Genomic DNA, 20012 nt, shown 5'->3' with positions numbered 1-20012 from the left:
ATGCATGAGAGAGTTTTGAAGACAATTGAAACAGCATGCATGCAAATCTATCGGTGCACATATTCCTTAGGGATATTCCAGAATCCAAGTGGATTTCTTTCCACAAGGCCATGAGGATTGGAGGCTGCCAATGAAATGGATTTAAGAAGCACGCCAGCAGCACATCTCACACGCACTAACACCAGCCCAGACAGTTGTAGCCAGCAGGATTTTATTAGCTGGAATCTGCTCCAGTCAGAACAAACTTTTTAATAATGGACATCATCTTAGTTTTGCAGGGAAACACAGCAAGTGATCGTACAGTGGATGTTTTTTTAAAACAACTGTAATACTTTTCCCTTGCAAACCAAGCCGCAGCCATGCAGCCATGCAGCCTGCTAAAATATTGCTGCTTCCTGAGCTCCCATCTAGCCAGAAATAAATACAAGCCAGACTTAGGCAGGTTGGAGAGAAAGCTCCATGCTTAGTGTTCTTTTATGTGTTAATCAGCACATCTTACCTGCTCAAGAGTCAGAACAAACTTACTTAATTACCTCTTACACACGTTTTTAGAGTCTAGGAGAGAGAAAGAGGAGGGAAGCATGGAGGGAGGGGAACAACAAATTATGTAAAAAAAAGGACGGCTGAGGGGGGACATGATAGAGGTCTCTAAAATCATGTGAGGACTAGAATGGGTAAATGTGAATCGGATATTTACTCTTGCAGATAATACAAGGACTAGGGGGCATTCCATGAAGTTAGCAAGTAGCACATTTAAAACAAATTGGAGAAGAATGTGTTTTCATTGAATACAAAATTAAGCTCTTGAAGTCATTGCCAGAGGATATGGTTAAGACAGTTAATGTAGCTGAGTTTAAAATAAGTTTGAATAAGTTCCTGGAGAAGACCATAAACTGCTATTAATCAAGTTGACTTAAGGAATAGCCAGTGCTTATTACCGGCATCAGTAGCATGGGATGTACTTAATGTTTGGGTACTTGCCAGGTACTTGTAACTTGGATTGGCCACTGTTGCTGGGCTCGATGGACCCTTGGTGTGACCCAGTATGGTAACTACTTATGATCTTATGTATGTTCTTAACAGGCTAACTCCTGTGGAGATTGCACATTGGAAGAATCCAGCATAGCTCACAAGCACACTCAAAGAAAAAGAAATTGAGTTAGAAATAAAGAAAATCTGCAGCAGAATAGAGTCAATAGCAAAACTATTTCACATAGTATCATCATTATCTCTCATACACCTATCCTTGATGAACCCCCTCCCTCCCATTTCATTGCTGCCTATTAACCGCTCCAGCATAAAGATGGTCCAACCAGTGATGTAATAGGGGAAAAGGACAAAAAATAGCTTCCTCTATTGTAAACCACTGCATTCCCCCAAAATACATTTATCTGCACTACCTTTCCTTCCAGCCAAGATATCCATCCCTACTCCAGAGGCAGTCTTCATGGCTCTTCCATTCCAGTTGGTGTCGAGTCTGTTTTCTAGGGGTGTGCATTCGTATTGAACATAAATGTAAAACGCTACTTATTTTTTTTTTAACTTAAAAAAGTGATGAGACATAAACGATCGGATTTCTAACTTATTCAACATAGCTATGTTGAATAAGTTGGAAATCGCGATTGTTGATCCAAAATAAAAATTTAAACCCCTCACCTTCCTTAATCCCCCCCCCAAAGACTTACCACAACTCCCTGGTGATCCAGCGAGGAGTGAGGACGCCATTTCTGAAATCATTTGCGAGGAGCACGTGACGTCGGCGCCACGTTGGAGTGACGCGGCGTCACGTGATTCCCCGCGGGTTTGCGCCAGAACGCTCGTTCGGCCCAAAAGGAACTTTTGGCCAGCTTGGGGGGGTCAGGAGGCCCCCCCAAGCTGGCCAAAAGTTCCTTTTGGGCCGAACGAGGGTGCCGGAGGGAACTCGCGGGGAATCACGTGACGCCGCGTCACTCCGACGTGGCGCCGACGTCACGTGATTCCCCGCGGGGTCGCTTCCGGGATCCTCGTTCGGCCCAAAAGGAACTTTTGGCCAGCTTGGGGGGTGTCAGGAGGCCCCCCCAAGCTAGCCAAAAGTTCCTTTTGGGCCGAACGAGGATCCCGGAAGCGACCCCGAGGGGAATCACGTGACGCTGCGTCACTCCGACGTGACGCCGACGTCACGTGCTCCTTGCAAAGTTGGTCAGAAATGGCGTCCTGGCCCCGCTGGACCACCAGGGAGTTGTGGTAAGTCTTGGGGGGGGGATTAAGGAGGGTGAGGGGTTTAAATTTTTATTTGCACATATGGACATATACTCAACTCATTGAATTCTGTTTATGTCCATATTGACCGCAAATGGGACCCCCTTTGGACATATGGACATATGAACTTAAACTTTTGCTCTGCACATCCCTACTGTTTTCTCTTATTTCCCAAATAACAATATTCCAGTCTTCTTCACTGAATCTACTTTCATTTTTATCTTATTGAAGCAAGAGTCTTCTACTTTGCGTGTTAGGTTCTGTCAGCTATTTCTTGCCATTTGGTGGCATTCCACTTTTCTTACTCTCCAGGTAGCAAGGAAAAGGGAATTGAGGTAGCAGGGAAAAGGGAATTGATTAATTTCCACTGTGTAACATCCAATGTTTCAGTTCCTATCGGGAGCATGTTTATTCCCACATAAACATCTTGTCCAAAGTTCTTTTTCACTCAACGCACAATTAAACTCTGGAATTTGTTGCCAGAGGATGTGGTTAGTGCAGTTAGTGTAGTTGGGTTCAAAAAAGGATTGGATAAGTTCTTGGAGGAGAAGTCCATTACCTGCTATTATTCAAGTTGACTTAGAAAATAGCCATCACTTTTACTAGCAACAGTAACATGGGATAGACTTAGTGTTTGGGTACTTGCCAGGTTCTTATAGCCTGGATTGACCACTTTTGGAAACAGGATGCTGGGCTTGATGGACCTTTGGTCTGACCCTGTATGGCATGATCTTATGTTCTTATGTTATCATCTTCTTTCTGTCGTCCTTCAGAAATGGGATTTTCTGCTTAAACTGTGCACATACAAAAGTTTGACCTGCGTGATAAAACAAAGAAGAAATGCCAATTTAAGAACAAAATGCACAAAATGTGCTGTGTACCATTGTGTAGAAAGAGATATCAGAAACTGAAACAAGAGTAGGGATGTGCTAATCCAAACAGTGGGGGTCAATTCATCTGTAAAGGTTATGGAATTCTATTCTCTTACCGGAGTAAGACACCTCCCTAAGGACTCTATACGTACTCCAGCTCAGATCCAGAAGAAATCTGCTCAGAATAATTTTTGTCCGTACAACTACTTTTATTTCCTATAGGAAGAAAAATGTATTTTATATTTTATTTTCTTCACATGAAAAATCATGGGGCTTGTGCCACACTATTCTAATCTATCAAATTTTATGAGAATGAAATGAATTAAGGAAAAAAATCTCAAGAAAAAATTTCCATAAAGCTCCTTTTGTGACATCAAAACTCCAAGTAACCACTTCCAATTCCATCAGGCCGCTGTGAAGAAAAGGGAGAGTAGGCAATGACAGTGGGCAGAAAATTGGCAGGAGCAGAGGATTGGGGGTTGCTGCAGACCCAGCCAGCTTGTCAGAAGTACAAGCAGTACTAGTAGCAGTGAGAAAAAAGGGAATCCTGCCACTAAAGAGACTGTTCTAGCCCTTGAAAACCAAGAGTAGACGCCAGCTCAAGACATAAGAAATTGGGAGAGCATATGCCACCATAACCTCTTGCTCTCTCTCCTGCTTTGGGGCAGGGTCAAAAGGTTGATGACCATCCGAGTCTAGTATTAGCAGGGCAGGGGCAGCAGAAGTACAATACTCAAATCCAGCTGCGTTCTCCTCCATAATAATATGTTAATAATTAACCATGTTATATCTACAGCTGTAGATATATCTACAGCCGATCTCAGCAACCTTTATATGTCTCGCTACTCTCTTGTTTTTCGTTGACTATTTTAATACTCACCAGTTGTATTCGTTTAAAATCTTTCCTGTCTTCCAACTCCCATGTTCTTGCTCCCTGTTTAATGTAACTTTACCTTTTATTATAGTTGTTAATTGGTTTCACCCAGTTCCATTGTAAACCGGTACGATAAGACTTGGTCTTGAGCATCGGTATATTAAAAAGAATTTAAATAAATAAATAAATAAATAAATAAATAAATAAATAAATAAAAATTGCTTCTGAAGTTAAGGAGGCAGTATTTCAAATGATTCTGAGGATGGGTTGTGTCTCTGATTACTGTAATGGCCTAGTCTTCTCCCGGCTCTTTCATAGTGTCTTTGAGGACACCCACCACTAGGGGTAATGCTTGACTACTTTGCAATCTCCTGGGGAATTCATTCTACTCCTGGTGCTACATTTGCTGCTCTTTCGATGTCTTTTTTGCCTTGGTTTGTTCCCAAGGTGGTTGGTGGTTCTCTTTGCACCTTTCATGGTGCCTTGGGGTTTTAATGCCTCTTGTGCTGTTTCTGATATTCTGATCACACTATGCCTTGGTGATTTTGATGCCTCTGTGCTGTTTGGGATATCCCCACTTTATGCCATTGGGATTTTGATCACACAGTGCTGTTTGCAATATCCTGCACTCGACATATTGGGGAATTTGATGCTTCTATAATGTTTGTAATATCCTGCATTCTAGGCCTTTGGGGTTTTGATGCCATTTTAATCTTTCTGTCTCACTCTGTATGCTGCTTTTTTGTCTTGTAATCGGTTCATGGCAGACTGTAGCGAACAATAGCTTGAGCCTTGCCTGTTTCTTCTCTGTCTCAGAGTTAGTGTATGTGCACAAGGAGTCAGCACACATACACAGCATGTGATAGACATTTGTACACACACTGTGAGAATTACTGGGTGTAGTATTGTACTGTACAGCTGTAGTACACTGCATAGGCATAACCAGCCCATGCACTAGATAGGCATAGCCAGCGTCTGGCAAGCATTCTAACCCTGCTTGCTAAGCTGTGCCACTCTTCTTGCTTCACTGCTCTGCACCTACCGTTTGTGATTGTAATCACTGGCCCTGCTGCTGCTGCTGCTGCTCCAGATCATTCTTGGTACCTTTGGGTGTTTTCTCCTCTGCTCCAGTTATCTTTGAGGTTCTTTCCAAATATACTTCCCTTACGGTATTTACTGCTGCTACTGCTTAACATTTCTATCGTGCTACTTGACGTACGCAGTGACTATACTGATATTATTGCTCTTTTCTTTTAAGCTGTTCATCTGAATCTTGTCAGGTCTGCAAGAGAATCAGAAACTATCTCAGATACGCTGGAATCTGAATGATTTCTGCATTGCATCCAACATGGATGCATTGGTGAGAAGCAGCTTTCAGTCCAGACAAAGAAAACAAGCCCATCATCCAAACCGCATCCCCTGGCTCCCAGATGACTGGCCAATATGTTGCAAAAATTCTCTAGTCAGTTTAACAATGGATTCTGTGCTGCCTCCCTCTGTGCCATATTTTACGTTACTCCGAGGCACTGGAATTCTGATGTTATTCCCAGAATATACATCGTCTAAATAAATAAATATAAATAAATAAGTCACTTTAAATATGGGATTCCTTCTTTCTATGATGCTATCTATCGTACCATGCATCCAGATGTTACTCCCAGGTGTATGCTTTAAATATAATTCTTTGATGTACGCTTTAAGTGTTTATACTTGTTGGAACATTCTTTAAGCTCTGTAAGTTGGAAAAGTCTGAAACAAATACACAATGGCTACAAATATAGTACAGCATCAACCTTAAGTAATATGGCTAAACAGGAAGGACAAGTGATGCGCTGATCTTATAAACAAACAAACAAAAACAAACAAAATAAGATCACAGTTTCTATATAATAAACACCAATATATCATATAAAGAGATAACACATCATCAAATAACATAGAAATCCATTAAAAACAGCCCCCAGATGGATACCACCCCAGCTCTCAGACCTTGAGGTTGTGTTTAATGAATTTCTATGTTATGTGTTATGGTCTAGTATGAAGATGATGATGATAGAGCAGTAGGAGCCATTGCATAAAGTGTCCTGTAACCAAACATTTTTCCCTTCCTTTTACCAATCCATTAAAAAAAAAAAAATCCCTCAAATGGTTATTAAATGAAATGAAAACAGGACAATGTCCAGTTTTCATGCTGATCTGATTGCTCCCTGGAAAGGAAGGAACCAGCTAAAGACATTTAAAAATTATGACTTCAGAATTCTTTTTTTTTTTTGCAAGTTGCAATTACCTTTCTGTTTAGACCGACAGGTTAGTGATCCAGTGGTGAACATGGTATTTGAGACTGCACACTCCCCTTCTTCAATGTGATAGATAAACTGGGTCCTAGGCATTCCCTAAAGCTCATGAACTAAAGCAGGGTCAGTTATCCTGATTTTTCTGTGACCGATATGGCAACCACAACAGTCATTTATGTAGTCAGCACTGGCATTTTCTTTTGATGGAGCACGAGTATTACTTCTCACCATGTAGAATTGCTGACTATTGCAGGGTACCCAAGAAAATTATTTTCGGTAGAATTATATGCACCGCTTAGTGGAAAATAAGGGTGGAGAGGGAAGACTCAGTGTGTTCCTGAACTGCCTAGAAGGTTGGCTCACAAAGGTGGAAGCCTTGCTCTAATTTTAGCTAGCAGTTGATTTTCCCTTCTTCTTTTTCTGTCCTAGGTGGGATTTTTGAATACGTGGAGTCTGGACCATTCGGAGCAGAAGAATTAGCTTTCAGATTTGCAGTGAATACAATCAACAGAAACCGAACCCTGCTGCCAAACACAACATTAACATATGACACCCAAAGGATAAATCTCTACGACAGCTTTGAAGCATCCAGAAAAGGTAAGGGTTTATTTGCATAATCTTCGCCTGTGCATGGCAGCAACTGGAATTCACTTAGTCTTTCAGCCAAAAGACATGCCTGTCAAAGCAGTGGAATGGAAAGGATTGGAGGTTCAGACATCTGAGGAATAGGAAGGAAATGTTTTTTAGATTCTTTTTTGGCATCGTTTGATGTTACACCCTGTGTTAGTTTTCAAAGGAGAAACTTAAAAGTAGTCTGCAAATACATAATTTCCTGTCTTAAGCGCATTTTAGTTAATTGAATGCAAGGTAACAAAGTATTTTATTTATTTTTGCAAATGTACTGAAGAGCTTTAGTAGCTATATGTCTCTTCTTCACAGCTGAAACCTAGTCCCTTTCTGATGTGATATTGCACCAAATGAAATCAGGAGTCTGGGTATCGGAAACATATATTTCTTTCTACCTAGAGCAATAAAGCATACAAAATGGCTGTTCTGGTGGGTTACTAAAGCATTGGCTTGGATAAAGAGTGATATTCTGCAGGTAGTTAAGCTCATATGGCTAATAGCTGAAAGATATCATTAGTACAATGAATATAACAAGGTCAAGGAAGGGTCATGAGCTAGTGAGGGACAGGCTATCACGTATGAACAGGGACAATAAAGCAGACTTGGTGGGCCAATTGGACCTTATCTGCTGACATTTACTGTGTTATTTTTGAGCTGCCATAGACTCACAGAAAGATAGGATTGAAAAAGTGTCAAGAGGTCACCTATTTTATTACCTAACTTAAGGCAGGATCCAATATACCTAAATTAAAACAGAACTGGAAAAAAATTCAACAGGTCATCTGGCCTATCACCCACCTTAAAGTAAGATCTACTGTATCTATATTATCCAAGACAGATGTTTATCGAATCTCTTTTTAAAAACTTCACATAATGGAGATTGTACCATGTAGCAGAGCCCTCAATCACCTACTGTATCCCAAATGTGATTCTCACATCCCCCCTCTTGCTTCTTCTCTCCGGGGTTCCTCAAAGTAGCAGCAGTATCCTCAAGTTGGTCCACAAAAGGAAGCACTCCGCAGGGACCCTCTCCAGGCACACATAGTCCCACCACGTCTGCTCCTCAGTCCGGCTCCAGGAAAGTGGGTAGCAGAAGTGAAGTCTTCTCTCCCCCCTTCCCCCCAGACATGGCAGGGTTGAGGAAAGCATGCTTCCCACCATCAGTAGCCCATTCAGTTTGCACTGGAGCAGCAGGAAATCTGCACAGGTAGAACAGCATGGCCAGCAACACCTACACCTCTTCTAAAGCACCGTCTCAGCAAGATTGTGGGGTGCACCCACAGCATTACTTCATCTCCACCCTGCCTGGAAAGGGGTGGTAGAGACTGGCTGGTATCGGTTGAACAAAGTTAAATAGATCAATTAGGGTTGCCAGTTTGCTCCAGATTTTCAAGACAGGGTGATCCAGTCCTGGCTTTACCCCACTTCATGCAGAGACTTGTAGTCTTGTTTTTCATAAGGAATTAAATAGGGAAATCAGAACTACAAGTCCCTGTGTGCAACAAGTTAAAACCAGGACTGGATCTGCCTGTCTTGAAAAGCTACAGCCAGTCTGCAAACCTAGGCCTAATACCTCTACCTCCTTTTGGTGCATGCAGCCAATATAGATGGGTGACAGGTGTACCATGACTATGCCCCTGGAAAGTATGCCTGTGTTGGACCAAGACATAATTGATATGGGGAATGGAGGGCAGGGACTGCACTCTAAGCCTCTCTGGTGCCAAGTTCCCAAGGCCCAGGTGCTACAGCTGAGCATTTCTGAATAAATGGAAAGAGCTGAATTTTGAACATGAAAAAGCTGAATACAGCGCTTGAGATGTATTAGTAGATATCAATATTTTAAAGATTTCCATAACAAGGCTAAGAACATAAGAAGTTAACATACTGGGTCAGACCAAGGGTCCATCAAGCCCAGCATCCTGTTTCCAACAGAGGCCAAACCAGGCCACAAGAACCTGGCAAGTACCCAAACACTAAGAAGATCCCATGCTACTGCTGCCAGTAATAGCAGTGGCTATTGTCTAAGAGAACTTGATTAAAACCAGTTAATGGCCTTCTCCTCTAAGAACTTATCCAAACCTTTTTTAAACCCAGCTACACTAACTGCCCTAACCACATCCTCTGGCAACAAATTCCAGAAATTAATTGAGCGTTGAGTGAAAAATATTTTTTTCTGATTTGTTTTAAATGTGCTACTTGCTAACATCATGGAGTGCCCTTTAGTCCTTCTGTTATCCGAAAGAGTAAATAACCGATTCACATTTACCCATGCTAGACTCTCATGACTTTAAAGTCCTCTATCATATCCCCCCTCAGCTGCTCTTCTCCAAGCTGAACAATCCTAATCTCTTTAGCCTTTCCTCATAGAGGAGCCATTCCATCGCCTTTATCATTTTGGTTGCCCTTATCTGAACTTCTCCAGTGCAAATATATCTTTTTTGAGATGCGGTGACCAGAATTCTACACAGTACTCAAGGAGTGGCCTCACCATGGAGCGATACAGAGGCATTATGACATTTTCCATTTTATTCACCATTCCCTTCCTAATAATTCTTAAAATTCTGTTTGTTTTTTTTTGACTGCTGCAGCACACTGAGGCGATGATTTCACTGTATTATCTAGTATGACACCTAGATCTTTTTCCTAGGGTGGTAGCTTCTAATATGAAATCTAAATTCGTGTAACTATAGCATGGGTTATTTTTCCCTATATGCATCACTTTACACTTGTCCACATTAAATATCATCTGCCATTTGGATGTCCAATCTTCCAGCTTGCAAGGTCCTCCTGCACTTTATCACAATCTGCATGTAATTTAACTATTATGAATAATTTTGCATCATCTGAAAATCTGATTACCTCATTCATCGTATTCCTTTCCAGATAATTTATAAATATATTGAAAAGCACCGGTCCAAGTACAGATCCCTGAGGCACTCCACTGTTTACCCTTTTCCACTGAGAAAATTGATCCTTTAATCCTACTCTCTGTTTCCTTTTAACCAGTTTGTAATCCATGAAAGGTCATCGCCTCCTATCCCATGACTTTTTAGTTTTCATAGAAGCTTCTTATGAGGGACTTTGTCAAACGCCTTCTAAAAATCCAAATACACTACATCTACCAGTTCACCTTTATCCACATGTTTATTAACCCCTTCAAAAAAAATGAAGCAGATTTGCTGTCTTTGTTCCATTAAACCATTACATGGAACTGAGAGAAATACACCGAAACAGTGGGGGTAAGAAGAACAGGAGGGGGAATTAACAATGCAAGGGCATAAAGCGTGAATTGGTGCAATGCATGCAATTAACATTAACCATAAATTATATATACAACAATAAAAGTAATAAAATATCTATAGCATGGAGATTTGAGATCATGAATATATAAATTATCTAATATAGTGAGGATAATAATAAGCAAGGTTCTAACATAATTGTAATTGCCATTATGATGAAATGATAGATAGCATAATGAAAATAGCATAGCGGAAAAAGTGGGGGGCTGGACGACCTATGCTGAGAATGCCTGCTTAAAAAGCCAGGTATTCAGCTTTTTCTAAATTTATACTGGCATGGTTTGGTGTGGAGTTCTGTGGGAAGAGCATTCCAACGGGAGGGTCCTGCAACTGAGAGAGCTCGCTCCCTCATGGTGGTGAAGTGAGCGTTCTTGAGGGAGGGAGTGTGGAGGGAAGCTTTGTGTGATGTTCTAGTGGGGCAGTTGTGGAGGATGAAGCGCAGTGGCTCTTCAAGCCAGTTGGAATTGTGATTGTATAATGTTTTGTGGATAATGGTAAGAGTTTTATAGAGGATCCGAGAAGGTATATGAAACCAATGAAGTTCTTTGAGGATGGGGAATATATGGTCGGATTTGTGGGTGTTAATGAGGGATCTGGCTACCGCATTCTGTAGCATTTGACTTGGTTTTATGGTGGCGTACTGGAGACCAAGGAGAAGGGAGTTGCAATAATCAATTTTTGGGCAGATGGTCGCTTGAATGACTGTGCGGAGATCATGTGAGTGGAGTAAAGGTTTGAGTTTCTTCATAACATGAAGCTTAAAGAAACCTTCTTTGAGGACAGTGTTGATGTGTTTTTTTAAATTCAGGTGTTGGTCAATCATGTCACCGAGGTCACGTACAAACGGCTGGAAAGAGGACACATTGAGTGAGGGGTTGCTTGAGGGGGCTAGCCTAGGGTTCTGTGGGTTAGATATGTTGAGCAGCTCATTTTAGTTCTGTTAAGGGATAGGTGGAGATTGGTGAGGAGGGTGTTTATGGAAGCGAAGCATTTTTCCCAGAATTTTAAGGAGTTGGTAATGGATTCTTGTATAGGTATGAGTACTTGGACATTATCGGCGTATATGAAAAACGTGAGGCCTAGGTCAGTAAAAAAGGACTGGTCTTTAGAATAGTTTCCACTATTTTACCCAGCACTGAAGTAAAGCTCACTGGTGTATAGTTTCCCGAATCACCCCTGGAGCCCTTTTAAAATATTGGGGTTACATTGGCCACCCTCTAGTCTTCAAGCACAATGGATGATTTTAAAGATAGGTTATAAATTTTAACTAATGGATCTGAAATTTCATTTTTTAGTTCCTTCAGAACCCTAGGATGCATACCATCCAGTCCAGGAGATTTGCTACTCTTTAGTTTGTCAATCTGGCCTTCTACATCTTCTAGGTTCACAGTGATTTGGTACACTTTATATGGCTTATCATCCTTGAAAACCATCTCCAGAAACAGTATCTCTCCAACATCCTCATTAGTAAACAGAAAAGGAAAGAATTCATTTAGTCTTTCTTCAATGGCTTTATCTTCCCTAAGAGCCCCCTTTAGCCCCTCGGTCAGCTAACGTTCCAACCGACTTCTTCACAGGTTTCCTGCTTTGGATATATTTTTTAAAGTTTTTATTACGAGTTTCTTCTTTTATGGCCAACTTCATTTCAAATTCTCTTTTAGACTGTCTTATCAATGTTTTACCCTTAACTTGACAATGCTTATGCTTTTTCTTATTTTCTTCAGATGGATCCTTTTTCCAATTTTTGAAGGAAATTTTTTTGGCTAAAATAGCCTCATCTCACCTTTCAATCATGCCGGTAATCATTTTGCCTTCCTTTCACATTTCTTAACGCATGGAATACATCTGGACTACGCTTCTAAGATTGTATTTTTTTAACAATATCCATGCCTTTGCAGTTGCACCTTTCCGTTTTTTTCTATTTTCCTTATTTTATCAAAGTTTCCCTTTTGACAATTTAGTATTAGAGCTGTAGATTTGCATATTGTCCCTCTTCCAGTCATTAGTTCATATTTGATCATGTTATTATCACTATTGCCAAGTGGCCCCACCACCATTACCTCTCTTACCTGATCTGCATTCCACTAAGAATTAGATCTAAAATAACTCCCTTTCTTGTTGGCTCCTGAACCAATTGCTCCATGAAGCAGTCATTTATTCTATCTAGGAACTTTATGTCTCTAGCATGTCCCGATGTTACATTTACCCAGTCAATATTGAGGTAATTGAAATCTCCCATTATTACTGCACTGCCAAATTGGTTAGCTCCCTGATTTCTCAAAGGGTGTGGGGCCTCTGGAAGATGGGGCTATGAAATTTGAAGCTTGGATCGCTCACTGTGACCTCTGGAGTCCTATCCCAGGGGATGCTGGGAAGAGTGTGAAGATGAGCCTTCCGGTCCTTTTCTACTGCAAAGGGTTCGGGGCCTCTGGAAGCTGAGGCTGTGGATTTCAAAGCCTGGATTATTCAATGTATCCTCTGGAGTACTCTCCCGGAGGATACCGAGAACAGTATGCAGATGAGCCCTCTGGTCCTCCTCTACTGCAAAAAGTGTGGGGCCTCTGGAAGCTGGGGCTATGGAATTCAAAGCCTGGCTCACTCACTGTGATCTCTGAAGTCCTCTCCCCGGGGATGCTGTGAATAGTGTGCAGATGAGCCTTCCATCCCTCCTCTACTGTAAATTTTGCCTTATTTGTGCATCTTCAAGGATAATTACTCTAACAACCATAGAGATTTAGCAATTGTCCATATACATGTAGTTAACATTTGGTCATGCAGTCATTACACAGCTATGTATGTTTTTAATTAGTAGGTCAAGCTGATATTGTAGTGGACTGCAAGTGGCAATAAAACTGAGTGCATTGTTCTCGACAGATGTTCCTATTCCAGTCCTTTTAGAATTTCCCAAATGGTAGCCTATACAGTGGTAGTGTTCCCAATTGGTCTGTCTTTATTTATTCAAAATTTTACAACATGATTTACTCAGAAAAAGTATTGTCCATGTCTCTTTCACAAAGTGGTCCTCACAAAATCCTTTGAACGGTTCTTAAATAGTAACAGCTTTTTGCCACTACTGACTTAAAATGGATTTGAAACAGTGGCTGCTGGTCAAGAGGTGAAAGAGTCTATGCTCTAATGCCAAGCCACAAAGTTGCACAGTCTCCCATTGGTCTGTTTGCTTCATGATCACAGAGATCAAAACATGATGGTTTTAAGCTGAATTTTGCAATATGACTTATGATGTGAACTGAATTAAGACCAACCAGGGATTTTCATTTAGCATCACAAGTGGCATTCCAGGAAGGAGACGTGCTTTCTACTAATTCATCTACTTCCCTACTAAGTACTATTTTATATCAAGGACATGTGTATGCACTCAACATATAATTTAATTAATTTATTTACAAAAGAGCAGAGCTTAAAATAAATTCCATACTCAGCTACTCACTTCTCTCCAAAATAAAAGATTTATAGCCATCTTAACCATAGCTCACCACTCTTAATTAGATTTTGTTATGAAAGTTGCAAAATTTCTAATATTTACTAAAAAAAAAAAAAGTTCAGAATCTGGAACCACAAAGTTATGTAGTTAAAAAGGAAGGCCTATGAATTGGTCGAAGAAACACACAATAAAATGGGGCGTTAGGTTAAAGAGAAACTGCAAATTCATAGTTTTGACCCTTCCTCAAGCAGCATCTTTACAAAAGGTCTCTAGCTGTGATTCAAACAAAAGGGGGAAAAAGCACTGATGGGGCATTTTTGTCTTCCTGTGTGTGACGGGGTCACTATGCTAGACTAAGATAGGAAGAATAGGGCTAGGAACCAAAGATTCAAGGGAAAGGGGGGGAAGGAAAATACAGCAACACCAGGCTAGAGATGTCCCTTGATTCCTTCCCCCAGATATTACAAGGACAGAGGAACCACAGGTGTGGGGGATTAAGGGTGGGACCTCCCCAGAGCCAATCAGCTGGCAGAGGAAGAGGAGTTTCCACAGGATAAAAAGGACTCCCTAGTAGAGCAGTCTCAGTCTCCTGTGGGGGACTGAGGAGGAAGGATTGAATTTCCTGGCGGCTCTGGGAGACTTTGAGGCTGGACATTCCCTGACCGTGTGAAGGACTGCAGCAACTATCACAAGGAAGGTGAGCGTGGGGACTTCTGTTGTTTGGACGTACAACAAGGATACTTTGCCTGGAGGACTGCTGGTGGGTGGCTGTACCTCTGGGGAAGGGTTGAGGTCCCAGAGGTACGGAGGGATGTGGCAGTTAGGCCCAGTGGGGCCGGACTTTTGAACTATGGACTTTGAGAGGGACTTCTGAAGCCAGTGGTTGGAAAGTGAGTTGCTGGCTCAGTGGGGAAGGCATCTGCCTTATATCCAGGTGGTGAGGGTTCAAATCCCACCTGGGGACTTGTAAGATAAATATGGCTACATTGCTATTTTGAGTTTCCAAGGGACCAGGGAAGCTCATTCAGGGATTGGATCCCGGGAACAGACGCAAGCAGCGGTGTACGGACCAGGAAAGCATCACACTGTGGAAGAATTATCTGTGGAGGCAGGGTTGATGTAAGGCATCAGTTCCATGGGTGCATTAGCAATCCCAATATTGCACCATCAAGAACACTGAGATCTTCATAGCAGGGTCTTCTTGACATCTCTTTGGTGAGTCATGCCCATATTAGAGAATATCGTAACATGGCTTTTTCAGCTTGGAATGCTCATCCAGCTTTCCTGAGGACCATATCGGTCACTCAAATATTAAACATTTTTGTTTAAAGATGCCTTCAGTTTGTCAGAATAGATTACTTTCTTTTTTCACCTGATATTTTATGGCTCTATAGCTGTTTTAGTGTCTATTTGCAGAATTTAAGTTGTATGACTTGTTTCTTTTTATTTATTTTATGTGTGTTTTGTTCTGTTCCCCACCCCAAATTGTTGGAAGGATACAGGAAGTAAATCATTTTAAATAAGTACATAAATATGGCAGACTTGCTCAATGCAGGAGATTCCCACTTCTAGCCCTTGTCTTCCATACTTCCACAATATGGGAACTGAAAACTCTATGCTGAAGGGACACAGAAAAGGAAAGGCAGGAAATGCGTGTATTTAAACTGCTACTGCACTTGCCTTCCCCTGCAGCCTATTGGCTGGCAAAGGAAAGCTTGACCAATGGGCTACAGTGGAAGGAAGGATCAACAACAATGTAAGAGACATGCCTACAACTACTTAAAACTGTGGTCAAAGATATGCCAAGGAGTGCAAAGTCATGCATGTGGGGTATGAAAATCCAAAAGAGCTGTATGTGATGGGGATGAAAGACTGTTGTGCATGGTCCAAGCGAAGGACCATGGGGTGATAGTGTCTAGTGATCTGAAGACGGCAAAGCAATGTGGCAAGGTGATGGCGAAAGCTAGAAGAATGCTGGGCTGCATAGAGAGAGGAATAACCAGTAAGAAAAAGGAGGTGATAATCCCCTTGCACATGTCCTCGGTGACACCTAACCTGGAGTACTGTGTTCAGATTTGGAAACCATATCTCAAAATGAATAGAGACAGGATGGAGGTGATCCAGAAAAGGGTGATCAAAACCAAGTAGGGTCTCCATCAAATGCTTATGAGGAGAGGCTGAAGGATCTAAATATGTACACTCTGGAAGAGAGGAGGTGCAAGGAAGATATGATAGAGATCTTCAGATAACTGAAAGGTTTTAATGATACATGACCATTGAACCTTTTCTACTGGAAAGGAAACAATAGAACTGGGGGTCATGAAATGAAACGAAACTTCAGGAAGAATGACTCAAAACCAATGTTAGGGTGGTGGATGCCTGGAATGCCCTTGAGGAGGTGGTGAAGACAAACAGTCAAAGAATTCAAAGGGGCATGGGATAAACACTGTGGATCCCTAAAGGCTAGCGGACAGAAATAAGTGCATGGCTATAACCCGCTTGGCACAACAGTTACTACCCTTATCAGAAGCACAGGGGTTACAACCCTCAACCAATAAGCCTTGATACTTTTGATACAACTGCAATGCCACTCTCCATTTGATGTGGGGGGACAAGGGGAATTGGATTCAGACAGCAATGAACATGCTACTGTTACTCCTCCTCCTCCCCCTAATACTACCACTACTACTGCTTAGCATTCCTATAGTTCTCCTAGGCATTCGGAGTACTGTACTGATTCACATAAGAGTAAAGACCTCCCAGGTCCATGAAGCTTACAATTTAGTTGAGACAGATGGACAAAACAAAGTAGAACAGAATTTATAATTTTCCATTTTTTTTTCTTAAATGACTCAAAATGAATCACAAAGTAGTACAACATTTCAAATTACATTAGCATAAACATAATTCAAAAGAGTATAACTTAACTTTCCATACTGGGTCAGACCAAAGGTCCATTAAGCCCAGTCTTCTGTTTCCAACAGTGGCCAAGCCAGGTCACATGTACCCAAGGAGTAAATAGATCCCAAGCTGCTTATCACAAGAATAGCAGTGGATTTCTGCAAGTCCACCACAATAATGATTAATGCTCTTTTCTCCAGGAACTTGACCAAACCTTTTTTAAACGCAGCTATACTAGTAGCTTTCACCACATCCTCTGCCAATGAATTCCAGAGCTTAATTATATGTTGAATAAAATCATATTTTCTCTTATTCGTTTTAAATATATTACCTGGTAACGTCATTGTGTGTCCCCTGGTCTTTGTACTTTTCAAAAAAGTAAACAACTGATTAACGTTTACTCATTCCATTCCATTCATTATTTTATAGACCTCTATTATATCTCCCCTTGGCTGATTCTTCTCCAAACTGAAGAGTCCTAACCTCTTTAGTATTTCTTCCTAAGGAAATTGTCCATCCCCTTTATCATTTTGGTTGCCCTTCTCTGTAACTTTTCTAATTCTGCTATATCTTTTTTGAGATGTGGTGACCAGAAATGCACACAATACTTAAGATGAGATTGCACCATGGAGCGATTCAAGCATTATTAATTTTTCTGTTTTATTCTCTATTCCTTTCCTAATAATCCCTAGCATACTATTTGCTTTCTTAGCTACTGCTGCACTCGGAGCAGAAGATTTCAACATATTTTCAACAATGACAACTAGAACCTTTTCCTGAGTAGTGACTCCTAAAGTGAAACCTTGCATTATGTAACTATATTTTGGGTTACACCTCCCTAAGTGCATCACTTTGCACTTGTCCACTTTAAATTTCATCTGCCATTTGAATGCCCAGTCTCCCAGATTTACAATGACCTCTTGCAATTCCTCACAATCCTTTTGCAATTTAAATAATTTTGTGTCATCGGCAAATTTGATTGTCTAACTTGTTGTTCCCATTTCCAGGTTGTTTATAAATATATTAAAAACAGTGGTCCCAGAACGGATCCTTGGGGCACTCTATTATTCACCTTTTTCCATTGGGAAATTTACAATTCAGCTCAACTCTCTGCTTTTTATCTTTTAATCAGTTGACAATCCACAAGAGGACACTGCCCCCTATCTCATGACTTTTTAATTTTCTAAGAAGTTTCTCATGAGGGACTTTGTCAAATGCTTTCTGGAAATCCAGATACACTACATATTACATTTACATAGCACTGTGCCCCTATAACAATCCCAGTGCCCCTTACTTAAAGATGGCATGAAACATAATGAAGCCTATTTTGCCCACCCCAATATAAACCACAAATATACTAACTTCATCTACATCTTTCTTTAAATAATTAACCTAGTAACTACTTAACTATTACAGTACACATGTTTAAGGTGAGAAGGCTGAAATCTAGAAGAATCAGCATTTCTGAACTGTAAAGCAATGTCAGAGATTTAGTGTTTTAGGGGAGATTTAATTGTGGCCAGAGAGGGAGAAATTCACAATATCCCCATTTTTAGACCAACTGTAAATGTATGCAGATTTGTGCTTGAGCTCTGGAGACCGCACGCTCCCCAATTTCAATAGCACAGCTAGAGGAGGGGGGCTTAGGTGCTCTCAAAAGCTCTTGAATGAAAGCATTGCTAAGATTTAAGAACCAGTAAAGAATCCAGATTTCTCCATGACCAACATGGCAGCCAACGCAGCAACTTAATCATTAGACTATTAATTTTACAAGTAAATAAAATAGTTCACAAAACTGTGTACCAATATGCTTAAATATACCTTCTCTTTCCTTCTCCATCTTTAAAGCAATAATTCACTATTGTCCTGCTGCTTCCTTGTAGCTACCTGCTGGATCATGTAGGATTGACAAGGAGATCATGGCGGGATTCCGGGCTACAGTAGTTTAGCTTGAAAACACATGCACTACTTGATAAACTAGAGGTCTGGGGGTGGCAAACGGAGGCCCAGAGATTCAGGCTATCACCCTCCCACCCACCTCCAAATAAATGAAGACTGTGGGGAAAATCACAAAAGCGATTGATGCTGCTATATTCCGAGCTGTTTAGACTGTTTATTGTCAAGCTGCAAATAACTTCTATATATCTGCTACTATTCTAGTGTGCTGTAAACAACACTGAGTGGATTTTATATTTTAAAAAAGTAGATAATAAATCCAAGAAATAAACAAAATTAAAAGAAACCAAAGTGAGACATTTACTAGTAAAAACAAACAACCTAGTATATTCTTGAGCAACAGGGAAAGTGAAGGAAGCAGGTTTGAGGCTATCCAGAGTGTAAATGCAAGTTCCAGCATTGCTGTCAATGGCAATGCGGAACAGATCGCCATCATGGTAGAGGAGAGGGTTTTCGAAAAGTACCGGGAGGGTTAAGGGTGGGAGTGGGAGAGGGAATGGGGAAGGGAGAGGAGGGAGGGATTCAGAAGAGTCTATTACTTAAAAGTGATGCCAAACCAGGGAATGGGTAGCCCTCTACCACTATTATTTTTCAAAATGTTGACAGGTTTGGAAGGTGGCATGGCCCATGTGTGACATAGTGTGGTCAGGACCTGTGCTTTGGGCAGTCAGAGCCATGCATGCCTGCCTTTTTCTTTTATTATTTTTGAATGAACTGTATGGCCACTTAACCAGCTATGGTCTCTGGAATACAGCTGGTTAATTCTTGTGTTATCTGACCACACAATACCAAATAACTTTAGACCTACTTCAGGTCACGGCTAGAGTTAGCCAAAAGCCTTATTTGGCTAACTCCTAATATCGACTAACTCGACCCTGCCCTGGAATGTCCCTAAAACCCCATTTTTAGCTGGATAATGAGTTATCTCTTAAGATAGTTGGTTAAGAACCAGGGATATTTAAGACTAAACATTTAACTGGATAACTTGCAATTAACCTGTCTGGCTTTGAATATTTTATAATTTTAATTTAAAAATACTTAAACTTGTTGCACTCTCTACCCAACTTGTTTGAAGCTAGGTAGAGGGTGCATTGTACAAATCAACTCCTCTTGTACCTTTCATCAATTCAAACAGCAGAAATTCTTCAGTGATGTCAACTTTGCAGTTTGTACCTCATGCTGTGTATGTAAAATTGCCCTCCTCCTACAGTGGTATAAATAGTAAAGTGACATGGTATTCTCTACAGACTCTCTCTCTCCCAGCGCATGAAGTGAAAAATGATGCAGCTGTGATATATTTATCACACCTTGCAGAAATTACCTATGCAGGAGCAGGAAAATTAGCCTAACCATGCCCCCTTTTTTTTTTTTTTTTTATTGTGAGCACTATTTCTGCTATATTTATACCATTTTGAAAATTCTAGGGGTAAGTTTGTACCCAGGGCAATGGAGGGCCAAGTGACTTCCCTAAGTTCGCAAGGAGTGCTGCACAGAGCAGCAGTTACAGCC

At 41.0% G+C, this 20012-nt stretch overlaps 1 protein-coding gene across 1 annotated transcript in view; it reads left to right on the top strand.

Annotated features, from left to right (window-relative positions):
* The window catches only part of GRIK2 (glutamate ionotropic receptor kainate type subunit 2), a 1473996-nt gene that overhangs the window by 353098 nt on the left and 1100886 nt on the right, over positions 1-20012 (top strand). Inside the window, exon 2 of the mRNA XM_029595353.1 lies at positions 6708-6875. Coding sequence (XP_029451213.1) covers positions 6708-6875 — 168 coding nt within the window. The remainder of the gene's footprint in view (positions 1-6707; positions 6876-20012) is intronic.

This window comes from Rhinatrema bivittatum, chromosome 3, assembly GCF_901001135.1.
Source record: "Rhinatrema bivittatum chromosome 3, aRhiBiv1.1, whole genome shotgun sequence".
Taxonomy (NCBI): domain Eukaryota; kingdom Metazoa; phylum Chordata; class Amphibia; order Gymnophiona; family Rhinatrematidae; genus Rhinatrema; species Rhinatrema bivittatum.
The sequence above is the reverse complement of the archived record's forward strand: the minus strand, read 5'-3'. Positions and strand labels throughout refer to the sequence as shown.